The 19,122-nt window shown below is 36.9% G+C and overlaps 1 protein-coding gene across 8 annotated transcripts in view; it reads right to left on the bottom strand.

Moving 5' to 3' along the window:
- The window catches only part of LOC110159339 (nuclear factor 1 B-type), a 111,350-nt gene that overhangs the window by 24,360 nt on the left and 67,868 nt on the right, over positions 1-19,122 (bottom strand). For 5 of the 8 annotated variants that reach the window (XM_055156674.1, XM_055156679.1, XM_055156680.1 and 2 more), the window contains 6 exons: positions 17,365-17,421; positions 15,537-15,605; positions 10,678-10,795; positions 9,675-9,796; positions 2,556-2,684; positions 822-1,006 (listed from right to left, as the gene is read on the bottom strand). In XM_055156674.1, the coding sequence (XP_055012649.1) occupies positions 822-1,006; positions 2,556-2,684; positions 9,675-9,796; positions 10,678-10,795; positions 15,537-15,605; positions 17,365-17,421 (680 nt within the window). Of the gene's footprint in view, positions 1-821; positions 1,007-2,555; positions 2,688-5,354; positions 5,439-9,674; positions 9,797-10,677; positions 10,796-15,536; positions 15,606-17,364; positions 17,422-19,122 lie in introns of all 8 variants that reach the window. The other 3 variants (XM_055156673.1, XM_055156672.1, XM_055156677.1) reach the window with 2 other exon arrangements.

The following is a 19,122-nucleotide window of genomic DNA, read 5'->3' as shown; positions in this document are numbered from 1 at the left end:
ACTTTGGCAACGTTTTGAATATAAGCTATTTGTAATTTGTGTCTGTAATAAGGAATACAACCAGGAGCTGAGAATAAAAGAGGTTATTTGGTTGCCAGTGAATGCAGCATAGCAGTAATGAACAAATGAAAAACACATGGAGTAATTTATCTAATCTTGATTCTCTTGAGGTCAGATGGGAGCAGAGCCCAACTAGATAACAGTCAACTTACTTGGGGCAATACAACTTGTGCCAAATACATCCTCTTTAACAGTGAATGGGCAGGCTCATTCAAAAAGTAACTTAAGTCAGTATCATTCAAGAAATGTATGCAAGTATGCTATAGAATGCAAATAAGTGTAAGTATATTCATTGGTACTTAAATATTCCTTTTACAAATATTCCAATTAAAAAATCTTATGTAATTGTCCATTTCTAACTGAGAGGTGCAACAAAATGCAGGAATTTGTAAATGAATTTGATATGATGTTTATGTCTGAGAACACCAACCTGAATGACCCTTTGTGGAGTAACAGGAGCATAGTAATAGTAGTTATGTTAGTGGTTGTGATCTCATGGTATCACTTTCAAGTTGAGTAAATTATGCTTTACACAATATGACTTCATTGTGATAACGTGTGAAATTCACCGTGGAATTGTTCTAATAACTGCCGCGTAAAAAGCAAAAATTACTCTCAACAGACTTCTGATTTGTCTTTTTAGATTTAATATTAGTATAAAAGTAGGCTTAAATAAGTATTTTTGCTTTTATCTCTCCAAAAAAATCACACACAAATTGCATAATCTGCAAACAGCACCATTTCAAAATAAAAAGACCAACCTGGCTGCTCTGTGGGCTGGAGGGGTCATATGACGGGACATAGCTTTTGAGGGGGTCTCCTGGGTTGAGGTGGGGCGGGTATCGGATCGTTGGGTGGGAGAAATACGGTGACGGAGCAGGGGGCAAAATGGTGGGAGCCGAAAACTGCAGAGGCGAGTGCGGCGGAGGGCTCCTCGTCGATATAACTGCAACAGATAGAACAGAGAGAGAGTGTGTGTTAAGTAAAGACGTCAATATTGATCTGTGAGGGCAAATGAGGAAACCAAAATAGATTTCTGCAAGTGCTTAGCTAAGGGAAAGTCAGTTGGTATTTATTAATTCAAACTGGGTCAGGAATGAAAGTTAAATAAAAGGTGTCAAACAAGGACAGAAGAGAGGTAAAATCAGGAATAAAAAAATAACCCAAACAGGATTAAACTGGGATCAAAGGTGTGCTTGAGTTGCAGTCAAACCACACCAAAAATGGGACTAAATTGGGACTTAACAGGGACAAACCAAGAATAGGACCAAACCAAGTCTATATCAGGACTGAACAGGGCTACAAAATAGGACCAAACTCTGAACAAAACTCTAAATTGATACTAATCCAGGGCTAAACAAGGTCTTAAAGTGAATTAAACTATAGATTTAAGGCAGAACTAAACTTAACCAGCGATAAATAAAAAAACTAAACTGGAAATAAAATGAACCAAGACTGAATTATCGCTATTCCTGGTTTTCAGCTACTTGTTTATAGGTGCCAGTTTGAGTAATTGCCATTAGTTAGTAAGTTAGTTTACTGTCTTCTTTCAAATGGCATATTCATTAACCATATAACAATGATTTATGAATAACAGAAAAACAAAAAATATACATAAACACAGTTATTCTACAGACCGAAGAGGTTGAAGAGGCTGAAGTTTAAAACTTATTTTGCCTAACCCTCTTAACACATAGAATAGAGTACAAGAATCATGAAAAAAATCATCATTTAAAAAAGAGAATATTTTGTTTTCAACTGTTTATTAACCAGGGCCGAAACAAAAACTAAACTATAACCAGACTATAACCAGAACCAAAGAATAAATCGTTTAGAAACCAAGGCACAGCTCAGACCTAATCCCAACTAAACCAGAGCGAGATCTAGGAAGCACAATATATTGCTGAAAAAGTATAGAGAATAAACGATAATACTGAAACTTATTTATGCCACTGAGACACAATAACCCAAGAGCAGATTTAAACCACTAAAACTATTCTAAATGTACAATGCTGTTAAAAAAATGAGCTGCAATATATAAATAAACAGCAGAATGAAATACTTTAGTACTTATATTGCATCAGTAACTTATTAATTCAACTTTCTAGAGCTCAAATCTTATAATATAGTCAAGAAATAACCAGAAATTTCCTAGGAGTGCAAAGAACATGTACAGAAAATAAATATTGACCCCAAAAAATATGTTTCCTACTGTCATATATTGAATGATAAGTTAATATAGTAATTATCGTGACAGGCTTAGCTAGATCAAGCCAAAACACGCCACAATGCGGTACAGGATAGAACCAGGCTGTGTTAAGTAAAGACCTCACTATTGATTTGTGCAGCTAAATGGAGTATTGAGATGGATTTCCTCAAGTGCTTAGCTCAGGAGAAGTGGCTCCAGCTCTAAGTGGGAGGATAGAGGATAGAGGGTGCATGTGTGTATGGGGCATGGGGGGGCGAGGTGAGAGGGGTGTAAAGGGGGCACTCACCACTGTGTCCGACACCTGTTAGTCCGGGGTGATGGCTCTGAGGGAAAGTGCTGAGTCGTGGTGAAGAGTCCTGCGGAGAGGTGGGGCTGAACAGCTTCTCCTGCTTCTTCATGGTGGGAGAGGACATGTCTGCTGGGGAGGAGCGCAAAGCAAGGTCAAGGAGGAGACGGACAGAGATAAACAAGCCAAACTACAACTATGGAACTACAACTATTTTGGACTTGTAATATGCTGTTCCCTTCAAATGATAAGGTTATGTTTGACAATTTGGTTCTTTTCTTGTTCCTGAATACCTTCTATAGACTATATAAAGGTTTATTTATTAAGTAAAAATACAATTCCCAATACAATTTAATTTGAGTGGTCAAAATTGATATTCTGTATCATTGTCCAAACTTCAAAATTGTTTAAAGGTCCTATGTAGGGATGTCCACATTTCTCAGTATGATACTTTCACGGTATACATTTCACAGTACGATATTTATTGCGATATTTTGTGAAGGCAAACAAAATTGTGAATATGATACTTTATTCTCTTTAAAATGCCTTGACATGCCTTTGGTTCTGTCATAATCTAAAGAATTTAAAGCGCTTAAAAACTGTTATTTCTTCATGTATTAGTAATCTGCACTGAAATGGAGCAAAGGATCATGGTATATGTAGTTCTCTCTGTTTTTTTTAGCTATATCGCTGCGCCATAACTATTAATTTAAGCAGAGAGACGTGTAATTCGATATACTATGATGACCCACGATATTATTGTGAGACTTCTGACGATACGATATCATGATATTTCGGTTATTGTTACATCCCTAGTCCTATACTATTTGATCTATGTTATAATATTTGTTGTGTTGAGTTGTGTTCTGTTTCATTCACACATGTTGAACACGTGCATATTTAGGCTTCTTTTCTCAAACAGAAAACACTCCTGATGTCATGTTGTAATATAAGAGTGCTCCACTGTGTTTTTAAACTTCATACACCTTCACTAGAATCATTTGGCGTACACGACATCACGGGGTGGAACAGAGCATTTTGAGCTTTGGAGTAGACAGACCAATAATAAAGGGTTACGTAAACATGTGTGAATGAAACAAAAAAGAAAGAAAGAAAAAAAAAACATGGCTTACAACTAAATACAGTAACTTTTAATGTAAGAGCAAATGAACCTTATATTATTAATAACTTTAGTGGCAAACATCTTCACAATCTTAAAGGCCCATATGTTGAATGCTATGCTATAATAACAGCAATTAACTTAATTAGAACAACCATTACCAGTTTGAAAAGAAAACAATAAAATGACACATTTATCCAATTGTCCACTAGGTCTTCACACAATGGTGGTTTTTAAAAACAATCAGATTAACTCATTAAATGATGCTGCTTAAAATATGTAGGATATTATGGGGTCATATTCCAAATGGTGAATACATTTTCATATAGGACTGTACAAAATAATCACTAAATAATGTATGGAGATTAAAAGCAGTGCATTGCCTTTTGTTTCACACTGACTTAAACATTAGTATAAAATGTGTAGAGTGGTCGGTGCCAAAAAAACAAATTATTGAAATCAGTCAGGATTAGTGTTATCCAGGGGCTTGTGTCTTCAGGAAAACCTGTAAACAACGACACATTTACAAATTAACAAAAATGCGCAATGTCAAAATCACTGATGATCTGAGGAATTATCTCAAATCACTCCACTTCTCCAGTCGACTTTGGAAAACCACAACTTTTCCTAGCGCATTAAAACCCAGTGAACTAACACCGGCCTTCCAAATAGGATTTAGGAATTTGAAGACCCTCACGTAATCTTAAATTGAATTTTACAGTGTAGCATCTGCTCGCCGCGGCCTGACAAGCAACTGTAATTCCCCATGAATAATCCCGAAGGCTCAGCTTGAACAAGAAATATGTTTACTAAACTGAACTTTATAAACTCAAAAAACTATGCCAACAAGTTGCTCATTATGGCTGCTCTATATTTTTCCTGAGCTATGTTCTGCTGTCATGGATGTGTGCTTTTCAATTTTCCCTGGTTGGACGCAGAGTCTGAAAGCAGCGTGATAACAAATAGATGTGCAACGCAATGGCTCATGTTTGTTTTTTTTTAGACAGCATTCATCATTGTGAATCTCCGAGGTCCACAAAGTTCAAATTCATTCATCATGTCTCTATAATACGCGTGAACATCACATGGGCATGTTTAAGATAGTCATCCATATACGTCCCTTATATCACTCTTTCTATGTAACTAGATACTTTTACGCAAGCAATTCATATTCCAGTGTATAAAATGTCCCAGATGGATTATGATCTAAGAACTGCATGGTCTTAAATAATTCTGTGGGAGGTATTTTAGAGAACATTGGTTGGTCCATGTCAGGTGTTCTCAGCCTTTTTCGCTTATACTTTTTCTCATCTACCAGGCAAATATATATGTACAGATACTATAGCACACTGTATTATTACTACTACTATTACATTTTCTTGTTTTAAAGGTATCGATGTCCAAAATCTTTCAAAACATAAATAAATAAAGGAGATGAAGAAGGCGATGGCACTCATATGTTGCTGTAAGAAGCAGAGGCAGTATAGCAGTAGTATAAATACTACTAGAAATAGAATTAGTACCATATATTTTTATTTTATACAAATTTTGGTTATGATTACTTTTTCTTGAGTAATAATATTTTGAAGTAACATGAGTACTTCTATTAGTAGTAGTAGTATTAGTCACAGTAGCAGCTGTGGATGCAGTTGTAATGATTGTAATTTGTTTGTATTTACTTGTATGTAGAATATAGTTGCTGTTGAAGGAGCTGGAGCTGTACAGTCTCGATGGGGCCCGTTCACAAGGAGGATCTCTTGTTTCTGGAGAAGGGGGTGACAAAGGTGACAGCGATTTGGGGATTTCTTATTTCTGAGGTTGTGAGAGGATACAGGCTTAAGTACTTCAATATTTGTATCACAGCGCGACATGATGTAGCACTATTGATATTATTGTAAAATGTTTCCATATGAAAACCTGCTTTTTCTGGTGCTAATTAAGTCCTCCAGAGACTCGCCTGGACTGCCTCGGGAAATTACACTGGACAATTAATTACAACTATTTAAGCACTGTTCAAAAAGTCAGCTTGTATTACTCCGTGCACAATGTTAAAATACACATGTTTTTTTATTACACCAATGAGGCATATCATTATAAAACTGACGAATGCAGTGAATAACAGATTACGTCAACATTGTGGCACCTGCTGATGGGTGTGGAATATTTTTTAAAACATTTTTCATAAATCGGCATCCGGGATTAATAAATTGTACAATTATTCGTTTTTCAAAGCTGCCCCAAGCCTCTGCATATAACTATGTCATTGTCCTCTGTGCATTAAAAGGGATTTTGAAAGAGCTCATATTACACTATTTTCTGATCTCTGTTATAATGTTGTTTCCTCATCACAAACATATCTTGTGTTTTGTTTCATTCACACATTTTTAACACACAAACTCTAGATATTTAGGTCATGTGGTGATACAAGAGATGCTCCACTGTGTTTTTAAACTCCATACACCTTCGCTAGAATCTTTTGGATGATATCAGATCTGGAATTGCCAGTTTTTATTGAACAAAAGGTAAAAGGAAGCTGACTAATCATAAAAGAATACTCAAACACAACTCCAGGTAATGAGGTAACAGCATTTTAACATGGCTTAAAGCTCACAATAGGTAATTTTGTGTAATATACGACCTTTAAAGTTTATTTGGGAACTTTATTTCAAGGTGTGGGTCTTGCTAATACATACATGGATACAAAATTAAATAATTACTCACTAAACAGGAAAAAATAAAACGTGAGAATGTGCGATAGTGGCAGCAGCAAGAAAAACTACTCTGGCTTGCATTGTTTGAAAAAAGGGAGGGGGAAGCTGGTTCACACATTATAATCTGTTGCCTACTAACAACAGACATGTGGTCATAATGTTTAGCCCGAACAGTACGCGCTCAGAAATCATGTTGCATGTTATCCTGTACAATGCCAAAAACCCACCATTGTACAATTGCGTAGCCTTTTCCCTATGTGGCTTTCCCTCCCTGCATTGTGAGGTTACTCCGAATGACAACCATGTGCTAGAATTGACCACTTGGCACTTAGCGCGGCCTCATATGGGTTTAATATCACTCCACTTTTTCATTTATTCTCTTCTGACAGAATAATGGCTTTCTTCGGAGAGTTTCCTGCCCACCGTGGTTCACCCCAAAGTGTCTGGCGTTATGGGGAACAATGAGCGCAGGCCGTGTGCGCTGGGACTGGGTAGGAGTTTGAGAGCGCTCCTGCTGTGGTCCGTGGTTATCCAGTCACCACAGTCACTACCACCACCGCTGCTTCTTCTAAGGCTGCACTGCTGTTTTCCTCCTATAGTCATGGGGCTTTTTACGGTCAAATTAAAATACAATATATATAACGTGTAGATTAGCTGATGAAAAGATGGGATTTACAGTGGTTTCAGACTGAGGTGTGTGCTTTATTTCTAAACTAGGCCAGCCCACAGTTACGGTATGTTGTAGAAAATGCAGATAAAATAAAAATATCTGTGAATATTTTAGAGTCGATTTTCAATTTCAAATTTATCTGGGTTTGGAAAGCTGCAAGATGACATTGGCTTGTGGTTAAATTGTAGCTCTATTGAAACAAAAGAAAATATAAGATAGGGCTGCGCAATGAATTTAAATTTGAATTGAGATCAAGATTCAGTCATTTCTAATCTACAGTGATCAGCCTGGGCCTTTTTAATGGAGAGGTCCACAGCCAATTCTCTGTCAGTTAAAACATGCGGTTTGGAGCTGAGACCAGACTTTAAAGAGGAAATGTGTTTATGTAGAATGACAGTGATTAAAAGTCTGTATTATTTATTAATTAAAAGCCACTGAAAGACAAAATAAAATAAACAAAACGTGAAATGTTATTGTCAGCTTCCTCAAATATCTGTTAACATAAAATAATTTGTTCATTTAGTTAAGAAATATATATGTAATATGAAAATGAATGAGGTTATTTTTCGCTTTCTTTGAAAACATTGTCTAAAAATACTGAAAATTAAAATAAATAAATAAATAAATCCTTATAATCCTGCTGTGTTCCTCTATTTGCAATACTTTGGTCAACTCCGGCTATTAGCTATCATGTGTGCATTTGGATTTCAGTGACCAAGCCAGGCGCTGGGGTGTGCAAAGAAGTCAATAGAGAGTGGGAATGATCCGGAAACATGGGACACTGGAGCATTAATTAAAAGGCCGACGACTCTGCCACTCCGCTCTGCACCAGGAGGCAGCATAATGAGACACACAAGCTATTCTGACCCCTCTCTCTTATCCCTTGACCATTTGTAAAGGTGCACTATGTAACTTTTCCGATGCATTGCTTGTTTCCGTAGAGATGTTACTGCTTTGCCTGGAATGTAATGCAAAAACTGAAATCTAGCCATGTTAAAGTGACTTGAGTTAAGGAAGTTTTATTAAAATTTGAGTAAATTTCACTTAACAAGCAAACTAATCTGCCAATGGAACAAGACTTTTTATACTTAAAATATGAAAATACATCTTGCTATAAGAAAAACAACAACTCTTTGCACTTAAAATAAGAAACTAAACCTATTGTTGCTTAAATTAAGAAAAACAGACTTGTTCCAATGGTAGATAATTTTACTCATCTACTCAAATAAAGTAAAATGTTCTTAGTTTAAGTCATTTTCACTTACCTAGGTATTGCTTTTTGCAGTGTGTCTCATCGTATCACATGTAATAATCTATCTTGCATGTTTTCAATTCCATGTGTTTTATTGCTAAAGAATGCATTGGAAAACATAGATTACTGTGAGATGGGTCGCCCCTCCACAGATTTGACTTGTAGCTTTGCCTAGTGGGGATCAACTGCTTGCATAAAGGGGAGCATTCCAGGAAAAGCAGTATTATACATTACATAGTTACATAGTGCACCTTTACATGACCACATTTTTGACCAACTGACAAATTCCTTTAGCACAACTGACTTTTCAATACTTTTCAGCCGACATGAAAAAGTTGATGAAAACTAAAGCAAACAGCTCTCGTGATGAGATTTTCAGTCAGAATTCCCCAGGTGCTGTTGCTAGAACACCATGTACTTGAAAGCCTTCCTCATTGGACGTCCAGTGTCTCCTTTGTGCATGAGACAGGTGTGAAAGAGAACTCCGATTTGCATTCAAAACTCCAGTTCAGAAGTGCTCAAACATTTATATGAGAGGAGAGGCCTGCGGCTATCTCTGTCATGGTATGTATTTTAAAAGGGTTGAACAGGTTCATGAGTGCGGAAACCAGATGCAGTTTACACGCAGTGAGAAAGAGAGAGAGGGCAGGAGCGTTCAAGCACATACTAAGCAGGCCACAATGTTTTTGCTATGGAGGAATTAGCAAAAGCCATTAAATGTGGCTAATATGAGGCTTTTGGCAAATGACAGTGAACCATAAATGAACTGTCCAAGTCTGTGTACGTTTATGCACTTTTATCTGAATTTGTAATCACCTTTTAAGCTAGAGGCTAAGGATAGGTTTCTGAATTTGAATGTTGATCAGGACAAGTACGAACAAGGATAACAGAATCCACTATGGTTCTGTTACTTAGTTAAGTTAAGTGACCAGATCAGATTCTTTTTTTTTTTTTTTGCAAGACTTAAATTTTTAAATATATAAAACCAACCAACAAATAAATTATTGGAATGGGATTGTTATTATTATTATTATTATTATTATTATTATTATTATTATTATTATTATTATTAATAATAATAATATAAGAAACTTTGTATGTAAACTTTATACTAGATTACAATGTCCCTGGTCTGTAGTCAGATGTGCAACTATTCTATTAAATTAAAGTAAACAAGTGCACCTGCTTTGCCAAACCACAAAACTTTCAAATGTGTGAAACAACCCAAGAGGATGTAAACAGGAAGTCAAACATGAAACCTGTCAAGAAATGTCAAAAACATGTCAAGGTATGTGTAAACAGTGTTATAAATAACCTATATTTAGAAACCTCTTTGAATCACATGAACACGAAACAGTGAAATCACCTCCGTCACGGTCGTGCCAGTTGGCGCGGCTGCTGGCAGGTGAACTCGGCGAGGAGTAGAAGTCTGGACCGGTCGGGCTGGTGTCCATGTTCTCATCCATGTTCACCGTTTTAGGCCTTTTGCTGAAGAGAAATACAAGAATATATTTGTGCATTTTTCTTATCTTTATTGTCACTATCAGCAGTCAAATGAGACAATGTTTAGTTTAGTTTAGTTTTTTTTTAACAATAGTCATCATGTTTACAATAAAACACTAGCAAATATTATCATTTCCAAACTGTAGCAGTGCATTTTGTCAGTCATTTTAATCTTAATGACATTATTGCAAATTTCAATTGATACAAAAAATATGTAGCTCACTAATCTAATCTAAGTTTTTCTGAAAGACTAACCACAAAATCTTACTAACAAATGATTCACCATAGTTACAGCCTTTATAATAAAGTTCTTTAATATTTCATGCAAATTCCAGTGGGCAGTGAATTTTTTCTCTATCGTTTTAATCTTAATAAAATTATGGCCACTATCAATTTGGTACAAAAGATATGTAGCCTACTAATCTAATCTAAGTCTAATTCTTTTTTTTTTCTGAAAGACTAACCAAAACCAAAATATTACTAAGAACTAGGTGTATTCTTCCTCTGCAGGTCACTTTTGTAGAACTGCAGTGTGGATCTGCTTTTTCTTTATTTTTGTTTACTATAATTTTTGTCTTTGGGCCCAGCACGCAATCGCAACTTTTACTGGATGCGGATGTTGCTATCTATCAGTAGAATTTTGAGAGTAATTGCTTCAAATGACCCCAAAATATAAATTTGGAATAAATATATATTCCCAAAATTCAACTGCCCTACTCCATTGCGACTCTCCCTGTGACATTACCAACCCCTGCATTAGCAACTACAACAGCAAACATGATGCTACAGAGGAAGGTTACACAGCTATGACCTTATTCTAATTGTGCTAGATTTGCTTGTTTGCGCTTTTGGAAGTTTGCACTGACCTGCCGGGAGGGGAGGAGAGGGAGCGATGCAGCCCCACACTGGAGTTCAGGTCGTGGTAGTACGGTTGGCTCGGCATATCCATGGAGAAGTTTACCGCTGCGCCGTGGGTGATGGGCACTACGGAGGACACATAAAAGATACAACTTTAATCACCGTAAGAGAGGCAAGGTACATGTCAGCACTATAAGCCCGAGCTGGGGGATGCACAATTAACTGTAAGGCAAAGCTTGAGTGACTGTTATTGACGCTTTGAGTTTAGGGGTATCAAATCAAACGCTCCCAATTCACAGGTTAACTGCCCCGACCAGCCAGCCCTATCCGCTGATTAACAAGTCGGTGAAGCCCAAAGAGCTATAGGGAGCCACGGGCGACAAAACTTTTACCTTATAGTGCATTTGCTGTCTTTTATTATCTCAAGTGCACAACAAATCCAATTGTGTAAGTGAGTGGCCCCTAAAGTTCGCTGTAATCAATATTGTTAGCAGCAAAGCAAGAAAAGCCAGACAGATAAAATCCATGAATCTCCTTGAAGGCTCCTTTAGTGAGATTAAAAGCAGGCAAGGGTGCTGCACAAACTTATTCCAAAGGCTAAAAATGCTGTGTAATGTTTAAAAGTGCTGAGTTGTTCTTCTGTTATGTTTAAGGAATTAAGGTAGGAGTGACAGCTACTGCAGCCAATCACATCAGTGTCTGACAACCAGGAACATGTGAAAGATGAACTCCTACTGAAATGAATGAGGTCATAAACATGTGCACGTCAACAAAAAGCGCACTCAAATTCTTAAAATAACTTTCTTTTATTATCCCAAATAAACGGCAGGGCAGCTGGAATAAAACTCTAAGGTAAGTTAACAAGTATTTACCTAGAAGGGAAAAGAAAGTTGAGACATTATTTTAATTAAACCTATAAATGTCTTGATTGAGCAGTAAATGGACAATTGAGTTCAGAAATACCACTATATCTGTACTTGAATGATTACTTTGAAAGTTTAGTTAAATTTTTAGTTGTACACAGCTCTTTTTAAACACTTTTCATCACAGACAATAAAATACATTTTTCATTTCCACTATTCCACAATAATGTCATAAATTTAAAAAAATATTTCCTACCTCTAAAGAAGTATAAGAGTATTATTTTCTGTATTTTAGTAAGTTGCATCACTATTTTATTAATTCAGGCAATAAGTTAAATCTTGCGCTACTCGCCATAGCACCATGTCTTTCTTTATGATTTACTGCTGAAATTAAGGTGTTATTTTCCTTATTGCGGTCCAGGTCTGGGATATTGTTTCAAACCCAAAGGCAGTTCACACTCTCTCTTTCCTTTCTCTTTCTATACCCCACTCTGTCCCAGAATCTCTCTCTCTTCGCAATCGCTATAATTCTCCCCTTCTTCCCTCCCGTCTCTCTGTACCTCTCGCCTATCTCTCATCCTCTGTCCTCCTTTTTCTGTATGCCCCTTCCTTCTTTCTTTCTCTGACCACTCTCAATAATTCCCTCGATCGTTCTCTCTCTTTGGCCTGGTCTCTCTATACCTTCCTTTCTTCCTCCCTCTCTTTCTGTACCTCCTTCCCCCTACACATCCCTCTTTCTCTTTCTCTATATATACCTCTCTCTCTATACTCCCACCTCTGTCCCTCTCTGTTTATACCTCCCTCTGTCTCTCATTTTCTCTCTTTCTATCTCTCTATATATACCTCCTTTTCTCTCTATCTATATTTCACCCCTCTCTCTCTCTCGTGGTCTCTCTCCTCTTTCCAAACCTTTCCTCCTTTCCTCTCTCCTTCTTTCTCCCTCTACCTCTATACACCTCCCTCTTTCTCTCCTCCCTTTCCTTCCTTTCCTTCCTCCCTCTCTCCTCCTCTCTCTCCGTTGATGAGAGCAGAGAGTGTGTGGCCCTGTCTGTTGTGGTCTGAGGTTCACCACTGGCACGATCCATGGACCAAAACCCTCGTCTAAAACCCTGGCAAACCCCACTCCGGGCCTTGGCAGCGCCCCCTACCCACGACCCACCACAACGCGCCGCTTGTGGAGGAATGTAACCGGCTCAAAGCGACCATTGTTATTCTTTCATTCATGTCTGAGGACGGCCCCCGAATATCATTGACACTGGCGTTTTTTCTGTTTTGGCTAGACAAGATTTTTACAGTGCCACTTGGCCACTGTACTAGATTTGACTTGTACGCTGTGACGCTCCAAAAAGAGTGCTTAAGTAGATGGCACAGGCCCTTGTTGTGATTGCTTAGCCTATAACAAAATGAGAGCAATTAGTCCATCAAATCCACAACATCTTACAAGTCTATATTATTTTAAAAAAGCATGATTCAAGTGGAAATACAGTTCTCACACTGAAAAAATCTCAATGACTAAACACATTTTTGTACATCATTAGTAAAATAGGCCTGACACTGTAGTACATTTTGAAGCATGATATATTGCTACAGAGATGTACTGCGATAAATTATAATACTGAAACTACATTATGCCACTGATACAATGACAATAATGCAAGATAATCCTTGTATTTTTATGTTTATATAGAATAATTAAGTGGCATGACCCGTAACAGATTAATAACAGAGTGAAGCAATACAGAGGTTAATTTTTCAAACCTTTACAGCTCAAATCTCTTTATATTACAGCACTTTTACACTTTTACTTTTACAAAGAAAGTGTACACACAGTAAATTCTGAGACCCAAAAAATATTGTCCTAGCTTTCATATACTGAATGATAAGTCAATATACTGTAGTAATTGTCGTGATTATAGTAAAGTTATAGTAGAAATGTTTTTATCTTATATTTTGTTTGTACACTGAATTAGTGTACAAACTAGTCTCTCCAAAATATCACGATAAATATCATGTCGTGAGATGCATATAGTGATACCATGAGATTCGGATATCATTTGGTTACATCCCCAGTTCTAGAGTATCATATCACTAGTATCTTGCCAACGCACGTCCCTTCTAAATTCTATGGCTATTATGTCAACAGTTCCTCTGCCCCTCTGGTCCTCTCAGTGTTGACATAATACTTTTAAACATGCAAGGGCCTCTCTGCTGTTGCATTAATGAGCGGCCTGGTCCAAATGCTGGTCAGCCTTGAACCTTGAGCGTGCGTGCCTTTGATGGACTTCAAAGAGAGTCTCACCCGCGCACAGAGTCAAAGAGGAGATAGGGGGACACCAGGCAGCTCGCATGTCTGTCCTGGGAGTGACCAGACTACTGACTGACAACTCCAGAGCACCCGCCGACCTTTTTAAAATTCCAAGCTCCGAAAACTTCAGTCGGCTTTAGTGCAATGGGCCCGGGCACAGGAGACCCTTGCGCCAGCGCCATCTGCTTAGGGGGCAAAGCTAAACGCTAAACAAAAACAATGCCATTTCAAAGAGTTTAGAGAGGTTGTAAATGTCTCATACAAGTTTGGAGATCAGATGAGGCGTGCGTTGACTTTAGAAACTTTGTTAATACGAAGTTGTTGCAGTTTGGCAAATTTCTACTGCAAAAAAATATTTCTAACTCATATTTTTACATTGATTTTAATAGGACAAGCAAGTAAAACTGTGGAGAAAGTGTGTTTTAATATGATAAATAAAATGATCTTAGCGTCTCTGGTTGACTAACATAACAGCAGAATATTAATTTTAACTACTATATTGACTTGACATGTTAGAGGGAACAGTAATTTTTGGGGGTCAGTATTTATTATGTGTACTTTTTCTTAGTAAAAGAAGGAAACATTTTGTTATTTTTGGATTACAGTTAAGATTTGAACTGTAGAGGAGTGAATAAATAACTTCTACGACTCATTATAGATACAAACTAACTACTAAGTGTTTCATTCTGTAACTTGTTTATTGTCGGATTGGATTTTTGAACAGTGGTGTAGATTTAGACTTGTCTTTTTTGGATAATCCTGCTTTAGGGTTATTGTGTCAGTGGCATAAATTTGTTTCAATATTAGTGTTTATTGTATATATTTACATCAGCAATATATTGTATGAGAAATATAAGAGAAATTACTAGCAAAAAATATTTCTATCTGTTATTTTGTACACTGAATTGAATAGGGCAAGCATGTAAAAAATGTGGAGAATGTGAGAAAAAATATGTATCTTAGCATCTCTGGTTGACTAACATTATAAAAAAAAACAAAAAAAACAATATTAATTCAAATATTTTGCAGCTGCACCACTATTACTGCAGTTCATAATATTCTAATAATATTTTCTGAAAAAAAAAAAAAAAAAGAAGCATTAAGTATTCAATATGAAAAAAGAAAATTGTCTGAAGGTTAATAATATTAAATGTACTTTGAAGGACTAAGTGATTAAGTGATTGACATTGCCAAAAAAGAAAATATCTTAACCTGCCAACCCTATTAACATCTCTATAAATGTAGTGACGTAAAATAAAAAAGTACCTCTTATAAAATCTTAATTATGTACAACAATGGTACTTTTCACATTCCAGCGCTGCTTTCTGAATGGGCCCTTTGTGTATCCTAGTCTTGTATAATGCAATAATAATGTACAAGGCATCACAGGTAAACGAAGCCCCGGGCGATTCAGCAGAACTACCTTAAACGGCTCACATACAACTGCATGTCTAAACAGGGAGCCGCACAGGTGTTCGAGCAAATTCAAACCCGTCAAACCAGATATTCCACTGTGCAATCAGACAGTCAAACCTTAATCCTGTGAGCTTCTTGGAAACTGTATGTTGAGAGTAAATAATACTCCCTGTTATTTAGTTTGATGCTACAAAGAGAGGAGTTAAATGAGGACATGACCCCATAATTGAGTTTAAACCTTAGGCTGGGATAATGATCAATGCAAAGTTAAAGAGTGGCTTACTTCTAGATACCCGCACCAGCTCGGAAACACTGAAAACGCCAGATTTGATGAAGCTGTCCTCCAAGTACACTGCAAAAAACAACAGAAAAATTGTTACACATTGGCAAAAAAATCCAGGAATATGACAAAAATTTCCAGAGATGTTTTGGTTGTCACTTGGTGTTATGTAAATTTAAAATAAGTGCGACGGATTTCTAGTAAAATAGATTTTGCACTGCTGATGACAATTAAATGTGCTGTACAATTTGTGGACATGTTTTGTGTGTGTTTTGAAAAAAGACAGCTTCCTATTCTCTGATCAAACATGACTTGTTACTTATCAATATATGTAAAAATCAAATTCACTTAAGTGCACATTAATTAGCTTCACTGGTTTTATTTTATACAGCCAGCTAAAATAGAATGCAAGTTTAGCAATATTAGGACAATAAGAGAAAAGAGTCTCAGCCTATTACTGTCAAAACATACAATTTAACCTAATCAGTTTTAAGGCATAATAAATGTAATTATAGTATTAAATATAAAGGTTCAGCTAAGGTTGTATTTATATTTAGAGGCAGAGAACCATCGATATCTTGCTTATGTAAATTTATGAGTGGAAGAATGTATAGTACGCAGGGTAATCAAAAGCCGTTCGTCAGCTAAAACTCCCAGACAAGTTCCTGACACCCAAATGACTCTTGCTCTTTGATGCCATGCCAACGCCACGGAAACCCTGCCAAAAAAGATCAGCGGCTCGATTGGCACCTACAAAAGTCAGTCTCCCGCCTCCAGTGTGCTAGCTCGGCGTTAGCGAAGGGGGAACCATGCCTACTCCCGAGGTCTGACGCTTTGGCTCGCTAGCATGTTTTCCTTGGCACCCGATTCAGCGTAACCTGCTCTTGAGGTAGAAAAGTAATTATGGCGCTCACAAACTATTTTCATTCCTGTATTGTGACGGCATGGCGTAGGTCAGTCAGGGGAACAACGGGGCTGTCAGTGAGGATGGGTTCTGGATCACCCCCAAAGATCCGCTCAAGGCTACAGGCAAATCTGCTGCGATGTGCTCACTATCAATTTACAGGGAGTGGTAATGTTGTAGCACTAAATTTTCAGGAGACTTAAAATATTGAGACTTCATATTATCATAAGAAAATAAGCTATGTTTAGTTTACAGTACAGCCAGCTACATTGGTGGGACATTGCTACAGTTTATTTTTAGTGTCATGGGACTACATTTTTGAAACTTTTAAAACATGGATAATGATTTGTTCAATATTTATTCTTTGAGAATTTAACTGTTCTTACACTGACCTGTAATGTGTCTACAGAAGTACCTATTAAAAAGAGTGAATGTACTTGTTTAATTTCATCATATATGTCATGTATATGAGATTATTGTATATCCTTATATTTTTAATCATCCATATTTTAATCTGCTGTAATATATTGTGATTTACATAGTTGTGTGTATGTATAATATTTTGAATATAAGTGCAAGTTTTCATTTTATTTTGGAATAGTTCATTTTTAATTATTAGTGTCTGTAAAGGTGTGTGCAAATCATGTTTTTTTCCTTAAACTATGCCACACAATCCACTATATCATTGTCACTCTAATAATAATTTAAACTAAAACATTTATTTATTACAGAATATATATATGTTACTTTTGCTTTTCTTTAGGATTTTTTTCATACCCTGAGTCTTGGCTCCACTGTCTATAGGTAAGTGAGTTTATAGTCTGTGCATAACTCTGTAGCTACCAGGTATGTTTGCTATGCACATGGTTGTGACTGTACTTGAACAATAGGGTGCTGACAGCAGAGTTGATGAGTGATACTACGTACCTGGAAGAGGGTTCTTGCCTGGCTCATTGTTACTGGGACTTCCTGACTGCTGCGAGTCTGCAAACACACAGGACAGGACATAAGAGTTAGGATATTACAGTATAAGGAAAAGCTGCACAAAGTAATGCGAATTATACAGGCATACAGTAAGGCTTGGAAAGGTCAACGAGGTACATTTATATGAGTAAATATACAGTTAGACACATATTACTACAGTTTTTTGTTCAACATATTTTTAGATTATTGTCTATTTAAAATCTCTAGTTTTTGTGGTAAAAACAGATCATTTGTTTGTCTTGGTGTCATGTATTTCTGAAGATTTCATAGCTGAATGTTTGAAAATCAATTGACATATTCACATGCTAATTTTTGTCCTATTCGTTTTTATCTTAAAAGTTATAAAACACTTTTCATAATAACACGTACCTCTGTTCAGACTTATAACATCACATTTTATCTTTAATTAAACATCTCGCTTGACGTCTTAATGTTTTTCTTATCTGTTTACACACTATTATCATGTATGAAAGAGTAAACTTTGCAAAAGGCGTAGCACTGTCTGACACAGGATACTATAAAACTGTTTTTAACTGGCTTCATGTTCAGTATATGAGTAATTTTTCAAACAGGCTGCTGCTGGAGGAGTGTCCAGGGGGGCACAGAGAAATGTGTCCGATCCTGCTGTTCAAGGTACGAATACAGTAGAAAAAAGTGAGGGGCGGGTAGCAACCAGGAAACATGAGCGGAATTCTTTCCACTGACTTTGCTCCACGAAGGTTTAGTTTGAGGCGACTGGGACTGACGTGCACTGTACCTCACCGGGGAGGCAGGGCTGTCAACCCCCTGGAGGAAAAGTTAATCAAAAATAATCCAAACAGGAAAGGAGGATAAATTAAAAAGTGCTCGTTGGTGGGGTAGTGGTTTAAGCTGTTATATATGCATTTGATATCACCTTGCCCTGTATGTCTCTACCCACTCTCTCCTCATTTCATGTTATAACTGTCATGTCCAATAAAGAAAATGTTTATAATCATAAAAATAACTCAAGGCAAGGCACAGGTTGAATCTATCAACGATACATAGTGCTCAGACTCACAAAAAGGATTTAATATTTCAAGATGTAATGCTATTAAAATCTATATTATTATCTATATAGCCTCCATGAATAAGGCTCTGGATCATCTCACAATGATAAATGAAATACTTTAGTTTGGGTCAACACTCTAGTTAAACAAATTACTATTTTATCACGTAAAGTTAGGGATGTATCTACTTATGGTATGCAATCCTTAAAACATAAAAGCCCTGTATGCCCACAAAGACAACATCTTTCGCTGTAAATCAAATCTTGGTTATTTTGGAGGAAAATCCTTCCAAAAAAAAAACATACAAGGCGCTTGAGTGTAGTGGACCTCCAGTTTGATTGAAACCAGTCTGAGCCACACACATGCCCCAATGAAAACCAGCAGTCCGATTATCATCTCCGCCTTAAAACACAGACAAGAGACAGTGAACTCAGATACCCCCTGCTCACATCAACCGCCTTTTCTGCCCCGAATTGTGTTACAGCGGTTGGATAGAGGGAAAAAATAGGGGGAGTTGTAGAAGTAAAAAAATGGCTGAAAGATTTATCCCTTTCTTGTTCCCTTGCAGTGTCTCTGGTGCCTGTTCCCCCCGCTCCTAAATTTGACTATTAAACAGCGCTGCAAAAACAGAATGTTCTTGGCCGAAGCTCAACGATGACAAAGTAGGGAGGGA

This window comes from Boleophthalmus pectinirostris, unplaced genomic scaffold, assembly GCF_026225935.1.
Source record: "Boleophthalmus pectinirostris isolate CB_2022bp ecotype Guang Dong unplaced genomic scaffold, ASM2622593v1 HiC_scaffold_20, whole genome shotgun sequence".
Classification (NCBI taxonomy): Eukaryota; Metazoa; Chordata; class Actinopteri; order Gobiiformes; family Gobiidae; genus Boleophthalmus; species Boleophthalmus pectinirostris.
The sequence above is the reverse complement of the archived record's forward strand: the minus strand, read 5'-3'. Positions and strand labels throughout refer to the sequence as shown.